This window comes from Vipera berus (genome assembly GCF_964194415.1).
Source record: "Vipera berus genome assembly, chromosome: 10".
NCBI lineage: Eukaryota > Metazoa > Chordata > Lepidosauria > Squamata > Viperidae > Vipera > Vipera berus.
Genome location: NC_138213.1, coordinates 10,250,096 through 10,260,521, shown reverse-complemented (window position 1 = coordinate 10,260,521; position 10,426 = coordinate 10,250,096). Strand labels below are relative to the sequence as shown.

General features: G+C 46.1%; 1 protein-coding gene across 1 annotated transcript; it reads right to left on the bottom strand.

Annotated features, from left to right (window-relative positions):
* Window positions 1–1,403: 1,403 nt before the first annotated feature.
* On the bottom strand, window positions 1,404–10,194 carry NRN1L (neuritin 1 like; the record flags this gene model as incomplete). The annotated part of the gene is made up of 3 exons (XM_081336224.1): window positions 1,404–1,689; window positions 2,873–3,038; window positions 10,140–10,194. The coding sequence occupies 3 exons, from the start codon at window positions 10,192–10,194 to the stop codon at window positions 1,404–1,406; spliced, it is 507 nt and encodes a 168-aa protein (XP_081192350.1).
* Window positions 10,195–10,426: the final 232 nt, after the last annotated feature.

Here is a 10,426-nt window from a genome sequence, read left to right as displayed (position 1 = left end):
ACCTGCTTGGCATGGAGAATGTTCTGGAATTAATCCCTACTGTTTCTAGGGAAATCTGCAAAAGCTTTGCCTTCTCCCAATCCATACGCACATCAGAAAGTTAGAGGGTCTAATAGCGTGACTCAGTATGCAGTCCAGAGTGAAGGAGAAGAGGGTGAGAAACACGAAGCAGAGAAGAGAGAAGGACAAGACCAAACAGAGACCTGGATAAAAAGCTGCAACTCCTGGTAGGTGCTAGCTTCCATGATTAGCATGTGTAAGGAGAGAAGGTGCACCCTTAGCACAATCAAAGTTATTCATCCAAATCAGTATCTGGAGCTTATGGGAATCTGGATGGAGAGGAACAGGTTTAGGGCCAACCTTCGCGAGATGAAGTGACTATGGATTTTGAGACTTCCCAGTTCCAGAGCTTTGCCATCTCTGCTTCTGTAAGGGATGCATTATTTGGGGAACCTCTCAAACTCACAACTGCTGCTTAGAGAGCAGGAGGTAGCCATGGCTTGGGGTTCATTTATGCAACCATTGCAACCAATCCTGAACTGGGAGGCCCCGTTTATGGCCATGCCTTGGCTATCTCCTGTCTGGATTTCTGCAATGCAACCAACGTGGCACTGCTCTTGAAGATCGCCTAGAAGCTGCAACTGGTAGCAGCAGTGGCCATAGTTATCAGTGCAGCTTGGGCTCTCAATGAACACCACTACTTTGTGAGTGTGTTGGTTGCCAGTGAGCTTCTAGGTACAATTGAAGGTGCTGGTTGTCACTTTTAAAGCTCTTCATGGTGCAAGGCCTGATTTTTGTGAAATCACCTGTCTCCAACTATTTTTGGCATCTCCAGTAAGATCGAACAAGGTTGGCATGCTCCAATTCCCGTCACGTAAGCAATGACATCTTATGGACGCATACTTTCACTGTTATTGCACCTGCCCTAAGGAAGAGTATTCTCCCAAGATCTGGATGACCCCTCCCTACCTTTGGTAAGGCTTCGAAGACCTGGTTTTTTTTCCCCCACAGACATTGGATCAGGAGGTCTTCTGAACCTGTCCAGATTGGTTGTGCTTAGTTATTATATTGCCTCTAGTGTAATTTGTTTTGCATTTGATTATATTTTTATAGTGTTGTTTTGATTGTTTGCTGCCTTGAGTTATATGTTGAGAGGATACATTGGCTAAATACATACACCTGAAGTGATTTTACCTAGGTAGGTTCCAGGCAGGCAAGCCACATGGCCTCCTGTCCTCCTACACAAGAGACTAGATGCCCTACAATCAGGGCACACCAGGCATTGCCATCAACACCTAAGCTTGACAACCTTCCTCAGAAAGAAGCAGAACAAGGTTCTCGGTCCATTCCGTGGTGGAGGGAGGAGGAGGAGGAGGAGGAAGGATTTCTCCACTGCTCCCAGACTAAGCAAAGGGTACCAAAGCCATAAGAGATACAAGAGTCAATCTACCCATGAGGCTGGGCCAGAGAAGAGAGGCTGCCCCCCTCAAGGTCTCTTGATTGGTCTCATCTACACCTAAAGCCTTCCCATCGCCGGCCAGTTGGGCCCGTGAGCTGCAGAGATCGTGCAGATTGCCTTGGAACTGGATCTTTCGGGACTCTTGCCGAAGGGACTCCCAGATGTTGGCTGCCTCTTCAGGACAATTGGACAAAACCTTGGTGGCACAGGCATGGAAGTCATCCCAGGACCTGTCGGAAGAGCAGGCTCAGTGAGGATTAAGCTCAACCTACTGTATACTGAAGCAACAGAGAACAAGGTGGGAGCACGATTCTATTTGTAAGAGTCAATGGTCACATGGCATCCTCTTCTATTTTAGGTTTCCCCCCCCCCCAGGAAGGGGCTGGTGTTAGCAACAGTCTTGGCTGCATGACTAGCAGCCAAGATAGCATTGGCAAAAATCCCAAAGTGAACACGAGTACAAAGAATCGGTTGTGGTTAGTGTAACTGTGGTGCAAAGTGACTGTAGACTGGGCCCAGCCATCTAAAATCCAGTTCCCATGTCATTGCCTGTATTTCATTCTACTGCTCTGGCCTAATCTTCCTGGATGCATTAACATTGCACTGGGAGGACATGAAGTGTACTCTGCTTCCTCAAAACCTTTATCGTCTAAAATTATGAAGAGGCAACTCCTACAAATGCACACACTTCTCCCCTGCAACCAACTATCTGAGGAAAGTTGTGGGGTTTGTATTAATGCGTGTTAACAGAAGAGCAATTTGAAAATGCCCCACCCGCTCCCATCATTAAAAACCCTCTAAAGGCCAAAAATGGGTCAACAGTTACACCACCACCAAATGGCCTCTCATGTCCACTTACAAAATTCAGAGGCTGAGCTCTGGATCTTAATCTTCAATTTTACCTAAGCAATATCTAAGTCAAGGATGCATTAGGTGAAATACCAATAGGACTGCTGATGGAAAACAAGCCACAAATAAATCCATTGCAATGTATGGACTTAGCTAGTCAAGGCTTATTTAACAAAGAACAAACCTTTACTTGGGCAATATTTTAACCCAATCTGATCACCTGGTCTTTAAGAGGTGGGTGCAGGTAAACTGAACATTGCAGTTCTGGGAGCTAGATGCTTCTGAAGTCCAACCTTTGGAAGGCAGTGATAGCTTCTCTAGATTTAGGGATGACCTTTGAGTTCAGAGCTGGGAAGAACAAGGGGGTTGTTTGATCTCTTTCTCAAAACTGGTGTCCCTATTTTTAAAGTTCTGTGCTGAAATATCAAACTTGGGAAGGCTGGAGTCAGCAATACCAATTTAGATGGATGAATAGCTGAAGGAATCTTCTTGCCTAAGCTTTTGAGATGGCTCCACAATAACGTTTCTACTGATGGGTACCAGAAGTGATGAACCTGCACTCACCTACAGATGGTGTTCAACTCCTCTTGATCCTGGATGGTGTCATCCTCCAGATCCTTCTGAACATTTTGTGCCATGCTGTCTCCAAGGCTAACCAGGCACTCTGCAAATCCCTTATAGATGGTATTGCACTTCCAGCCAGCTGCATTTGCTGGCTGTCCCACTAGCACTGCAAGGAAGTTGAAATTGAGATATTCAGACTGCGTTACCTCCAATAGCTTTTTCCAGTTTACGCCTTTATACATGTGCAGGACTATAATTCCCATAATTCCTGAGAACCATGCAGGATGGGGTGATGGAATGGTAATTAAACTTTCCTGGACTGTGTCCAATTTTTAGAGACTAGCATTCATCAGCCAGCAGAGCAGTACTGGCAGGATAGGCCAGAGTGGCAAATTGAAAACTTAAGAGACAAAACATCTCATACAATTAAAATACATATTTTGGATAGCTTCAAAAGCTATTTCTATTCAAGAATCCTAATGTATCCTGAAGCACTTTAGGCTGGTACAAAGCTCTGTATTTTTAGCTGTTAATACAACAGTGAGGGATCATCGCCTAGAAGTGAAGTACGTACTTCATGTAGAAAGGGCACTTGTTGCACCCGCCATCCTTCTATTGAAATGTTTAGGCATGGATAATGATTATTCCAAAAATTATAAGGCAATTTTCTGTATTTCCTGGAGAGTATTTGCTACGGGAAATCCAATGCTGATGAAATAATTTTAAGCTGCATTAGGGGCCGGAAAAGGAGCAGTTAACTGTATCTTCTGTGTTTCTTTAGTTTAAATATTTGCATATATAGCCAGGTTTGATTTCTGAACAACCAAGAGTAGGACTCTGAGACTGTTTGATATGGACACTTATTTAATGTGGTGCAACATTTAGGATGCTGGTTTTGACAAATGGTTAGAACCAGCTTGGTTTAGTGGTTAAGGTTCCAGGCTAGAAACCAGGAGATCGGGAATTGTAGTCCTGCTAGAGGTGCAAAGCCAACTAAGTGATCTGGGGCTAGTCACTCTCTCTCAGTCCTACAAAGCAGGCGATGGCAAGCCACTTCTGAAAACTTGCCCCCAAAAACCTTGCAAGGACAAGTTCAGGCAGTCAACAGAAGTCAAAATTAAATCAAAAGGCACTAAAATGTTTCGATGTATAAAACCCTTAGTGGCTCAGCTGGATACAAGCAAGCATTCACCAGGACTTCTGTCACCCAAGACACTAAAAGCTGGAATGCCAGAAGGTGACTCAGAAAGATAAATAACAGAATGGAATAAGAGAGCTGGAAGGGACCTTGGAGGTCATCTAGTCCAACTCCCTGTTCAAGGAGGAGACCCTGGACCATTTCAGACAAATGGCTATCCAATCTCTTCTTAAAAGCCTCCAATGATGGAGTATTCCGACAACTTCTGAATGCAAGCCTTTTCACAGGTTAAGTGTTCTCACTGTTAGGAAGCTTCTCCTTAATTCTAGGTTGCTTCTCTCCTTGATTAGTTTCCATCCATTGGTTCTTGTCTTGCTTTCTAGTGCTTTGGAAAAATAGCCTCTCTTCTTAGTGGCACCTCATTCAAATATTGGAAGACTGCTATCATGTCACCCCCAGTCCTTTTCTCTAGACTTGCCATACCCAATTCTTGCTACCATTCCTCATATGTTTAAACCTCCAGCCCTCTAATCATCTCTGTTGCTCTTTTCTGCACTCTTTCCAGAGTCTCAATTTCTTTTTTGTAATATGGTGACCAAAACTGGATGCAGTAGTCTAAGTGTGGTCTTACTAAGGCACGGGTGTCAAACTCGCCGCGTACCGTGACGTGTCATGACGTATCACAACTTTTTTTTGCATTGCCGGAGCTGCGGTGGGTGCGGCCTCTGTATGATGCAACCAGCCTGCGGGCCGGAGTTTGACACCCCTGTACTAGGGCTTTATAAAGTGGCACTAGTACGTGATCTTGATTCTTTCCTTCTGTTAAAGAAAAGCAAGATTTCAGAACTCTGGACAGCTCCTAGAAAGCCCTGCAAGAAACTGCATTTGCGCTTAAATACCAAAGACAACTTTTCAATAATAAAGCTAAACTACCTAGGAGTAATCTGAATCTCCAAATCATGAACAAGATGAGTGATTGAATTCACACATCATCTCAGCTAAAAAGTCTGGTATTCCAAATATCAAAACTGGGTCTGCACAATGCCCTAAGCCAAAAGCAAACGATCACAATATGGTTTAACCTTATCTGGAAATTTAACCAAAATAGGGTGCCCAGCATTTTTTGACGGATTCATTTATTTTGTTGTTTTGAACCTGTCCCATTGCTGAACTGCACCCACAACAAACTAAAGTAGCCCTCAGAGGGGAAAAAAGTGCCCACTTTTAGGCTAGAAAGACAAATGATTTTGCCTGTACATAAAGCAGCTGGCTAGCATTTCCCACCCGCCTACCAACAGCATACTTCTATTTAGCCAACGAGATTGAAAGTAATAAGGATTTATTCAGAATGCAGAATAAACATTGTCCCAAAGCAAATTGAGGTAGTTGTCTTGTACGGCAAATTATGAGCGTCTCTTGAGAAGAACTCAGAAAGATAAACAGCCTGTCTTACCTTGTAAAAGTCTAAAACCATGCCAATAACTACCACCTCAAGTGGCTATTAAAGATACATAGGCTGTGTTAGCTATATATTTAGAAGGTAAAGACTTAGTGTCTTAGTGCCTCAGTGATTACAAAAGGAAAAAGCAAAGCCCTTTGTCAATCAAAGCAACTTTAAGTCACTTCTTGTTATCAATGGGTAGATGGAATGCAGAATAAGAGAACTGGAAGGGACTTTAGAGGTCTTCTAACCCAAGCCCCTGCTCAAGCAGGAAAACCCATACCATTTCAGACAAATGTTGTCCAATCTCTTCTTAAAAGGGTATATACTGAAGTCACAGTTTCTATTAATTAGCTATAGAACCCTGCAGTAGTTTGTATGTAAGAGTGACAAGCAAACCACAAACAAAATAATCAAAATTGGAAATATGTGTGTGTGTGTGTGTATATATATATATATATATATATATATATATAAATGTTAAATGTTTGTTAAGCATTCAGAATACACTTGCTTAGTCCCAGACATGGGACAAATCTTATTTCCTGTTTCAGCCTAGCCCAAGGCCATCTACAGGCAGTAGCCACAGCAGTGGCAGCTCATATTTGTGTAATTTTTTTTGGCTTGCTAAAGGTCTCCCTTTATTCTTTGTTAGCAAGCCAAAAAAATTTACATACATACATACATACATACATACATACATATATATATATACATACACACACACACATTACAACAGATGGTTGTTTGATCTTGCAAGCTTGGAGGCAAAGAGCACACATTTACGATCTTTTGCATGAAACTCTGAAAGCTACATTATACAAATTGCCATTTTGACACACTTCTCACCCTCAGAAGAGAAAATATTTTATCTGGACTGTATTATAGCAATCTTTCCCCAAGAAGGCACTTTCCCACACATTGCGTAACAAACCCATTCTGATCTTTGGTAATTGAAGAGTTTTCAAGATCATTTGGAAGACAGCCAGTTGGAGAAAAGTGACTGAAACACATGGCATTTTGTATTCAGATCCCTAGATAATGCCAATCACCCAGCTCATGTCTTATTTAAATTGCAATCATTTAAATACACACATTCATTCACACACACACACACACACACCCCTACTGGGTCTGCCAATAGCATCAGATATGAAGCATTAGGATTAATTATGCTAATTCTATCATCATATCATAGACAAGGCAACATCAGACTTATTGCTCCAGACTTTTTCAGACCATGAGGATTTTAGTATCTCGTCCGATATTAAACAAGAAATAATGAGTTCCCCCAAAACCAAGACAGGAAGGAAATTACAATTCCACAAGGACCTCCAGAAAGACTCGCTTGATCAGGATCCTGTAGAATTCATTTGTTTTTCTTTTCTTAACAGATTTTTTTTTAATAAGACAGGGGAAAAATAAGGGACGTTTACACACAGAAAACAACTTGGTTTGGGTGTTCCTTCCCACCCTTTGATTAAAAAAAAAGTGAATGGAACAGGAAATTAAACATTTTCAATCTAACCGACTGTTAATTTTATTTTAATATTGCCAGTCACGTTCTGATGATGCTGTACTACTTCTAATAATAATTGAAAGAGAAAAAAGGAAACTCAGCTCAACTGATGCCAGAAAATGTAAAGCAGCAGAAGCTTATTAAAAGATCAGAAAAATAAAAGGGTCTCTGCCGGCTAGCATAAAAGATCATAACATCTATTGGAAGCATCTTGGGATAGCTGACACCCCCTTACCAAAATGTATTCTCTTTTCAGATCTTTAGCCCCCTCACCCAATTTATCTAGTGTTCATCTTGTATTTTTCCCTCCTCCATGACCAAAACAGGAAAATGGAGGGCCTGCTGTATTTCATTCACACACAAAGAAACACACACACATACACAATGTTGGGGAACCCGTGCCAATCACTGTCTTTCTAAATTGATGATCAGGACTATTGCAAGGAGTGAGGTGGTACAGATCTTGGGGACTGTAGATAAGTATAAATTAACAAGTGCCAACTGGAGTTGGGAGACCTGTGGCCCCCTCCAGTAAGTCCCAACACTGGCTGCTCTTATGGGGCCCTACAGGTAGTCCTTGACTTACAACCACAAGGGGCCCCCAAATTTATGTTGGTAAGCGAGACATTCGTTGAGTGAGTTTTGCCCTATTTTACAACCTTTCCGGCCATAGTTGTTAAGTGAACCGTTGCAGTTGTTAAGTTAGTAACAAGGTTGTTAAGTGAATCTAGTTGTCAGAAGGTAGCCAATGACCCCAGGACACGGCAATCGTCATAAGTATGAATCAGTTGCCAAGCATCCGAATTTTGACCACGTGAGCATGGGAATGCTGCAACAGTCGTAAGTGTGAAAAATGGTCATAAGTCTTTTTCAGTGCTGTTGTAACTTTGAACAGTCACTAAATGAGCTGTTGTTAGTCGAGGACTATCTGTATTAGCAGACAAGTAGTTCTGTTCTGTGCAATGCAGTTGATCTCTAATATATTGCACAGACCAATTGCCCCGTGGACACATTTTTCACTCACAAGAGAAAAAGTTTTATCTGGACTGTATTACAGCAATCATTCTCTGTCCCAGGCAATCCTTTCCCCCACACCCAGGCATGCACAACCTCACACAGCCCCTCACCTGAAGCCTCAGCCTCTTTTCAAAAGCAAGACACTCTCCTCTTCCAATCATCCCATCCTTCCCTGAATTAAGGAATAGCAATCTTGCATCCCAAATCCTGAACCTAAATCACCCAAGCCGGATAAGACTCATCCCCAACATTAGCAGGAGGAAAATTCACAGAATTGTTTTTAGGATCCGGGAGAGGACTGGACCCACCCCTTCCAAATGAAGATGAGTTTTTTGTGAAGCCCGGTAGACATTTTCAGACTACGGTAGTAAATGCATTTTATTAAAAGGCACCAGCTTTTGTGAGCCGCAGCAAGCTTTTAGCACAAAACTAATTTGCTTTTAAATTGCAGCTGAGGGTGGGGGAAAAAAATCTCCTTATCTTGACCATCCCTTCCCTCAGATATTGGGGGTGGGGTGGGGAGGAGGCTGACTGCAACCAAGGCAGAATCTGTGAAAAGTCTCAAGCCCAGTTCTGTCTTCTTCGTTTTGCAAGGGGTAGGAAAGCCGGAGTAAGAAAGAAGGAAAGAGAGGAAGGAGCGGGAGCTGGCAAAGAGGAGACGTTGAAGTTCCTCCTTCCACTGGCAAGCAAATTAGGGGCAAACCCCAAGCAGCCCCCTCTTTAATTTTCAGCCAAGAAGGCAGCTGGTGCCACGGAGGTTGAATCGAGAGTGCGGCTGATCCAGCCCCCCCCCCCCGCCTCGAGGGCTCCCCTATTCAGTTGGGGGAAGGAGTTTTGGAAAGTCAGCCGAAGGGCGTCTTGCCTCTTTCGCCCTTTCGCAGGATCTTGGGAACAAGGAAAATGTTGAACTTGCCAAAAAAAAGCAAAAAGCAAAAAGCGAGGAGAGGTAATCGGAGCGGGATGGGAGAATTCTGCAGCGGCAGCGAAGGAAAGAAGGAAGAGGGGAGGGAAAAAAAGGGGGGGGGTCCTCGAGAAGCCAGGACGCTAGTCTAACCCTCCGCCTTGGCGACGGTTGCAACTTCCAGCCAAGGGGAGAAAAAGCGCTCCCGAAGTTTGGGAGCCACGGTTCAGACGGAGGCTTAAAAGCCTTGCCCTTCCTCCCGCCGCGACCTCCAGACGCGCAGAGTTCCAAAGCCCCATCATCCACGGAGGGCGCCGCCAGGTGGGGGTGGGGGGGTGGGGAAGCTCGAGATCTGACACTCCGGGACTTCAACGCATCCTTGGTGGAGCAGTGGGCTAATGCCTCCTTAAGTAACACCAGCTGCCTGCAATTAGTGCAGGTTCGAGTCCCACCAGGCTCAAGGTTGACTCAGCCTTCCATCCTTCCGAGGTAGGTAAAATGAGGACCCAGATTGTTGGGGGCAATAAGCTGACTTTGTAATAATGCCGCTTGGGGGTGGGTGTGAAAGCCCTAACAAGCAGGCATATACATAGAATGAAGGCTACTGCTAAGCTTGTAAGCCGCCCTGAGTCTTCGGAGAAGGGCGGGATATAAATGGAATTAAAATAAAAAAAAATAAAATAAGGGAAGCTGCCTCGCCGGTGGTCCAGCGCTGCTCGGCTGCTGTAAAGCCCGCGACTCGGCTGTCTCGACCCGGCAGTCAGCCCCAACGCCGCCCGGACCCGCTTTTAATCCCTCGCCCCAGCCGACGCAGGGACCGAGAGAGGAAGAGCCTCGGTCGGTTTCCAGCCCAGGTTGCACGCCATTCAGGGGGTGCAGCGAGGAGGGAGGGGGGGGATCCGCCCCGCGCCTTAAGCCTCGGCCCAGCAAATCCAAGGCGTCCCCACGTGCCAGTCCCGTCCGTGCCCGGAGACGGATCCGCGCAAGTTGAAGCCGGGCATATCCTCGCGGCTCTTCCCAACTCGCTCGCCAGATGGACGGGACGGGCAGTCGGGGTCCCGGCAGACACGACGCCCCGCAGCCCCCAAAAGGGACCCCACATCACCCACCCACCCACCCACCCATCCCGCCACCGTCCGCCCCCTTCGCCTGGAATGCCTGGGCCCTCCGCTTTGCGCGCTGGCCGCCCGGTCCATGTTCCGGTCCCGGTCCGGATCCCGTCCCGCTCCCTTCGGCGGGACCCTGACGCACCCAGATGCAAGGCCAGCAGCAGCGCCAGGGCCCCCAGCGACGCCCCGCAGCCCATGCTGCCTCCGCCGCCGCCACCGACCGACCGACCGACCGCTCGGGAGGGAGTCGGGCTGCAGAAACGCCCAGCGGCTCCGGGAGGCCGCTTCGCCCCGCCTCCGGCCCCGCCTCCGGCCCCGCCCCGCCCCGCCCCGCCGGCGGCTCGGGGTCCCGGGAGTGGCCGCTGCGGCCCGGCGACTCCAGTCGGCCTTTCGGGAAGTTGAGCACCCCCCACGTGGGAGCGCGTGTTG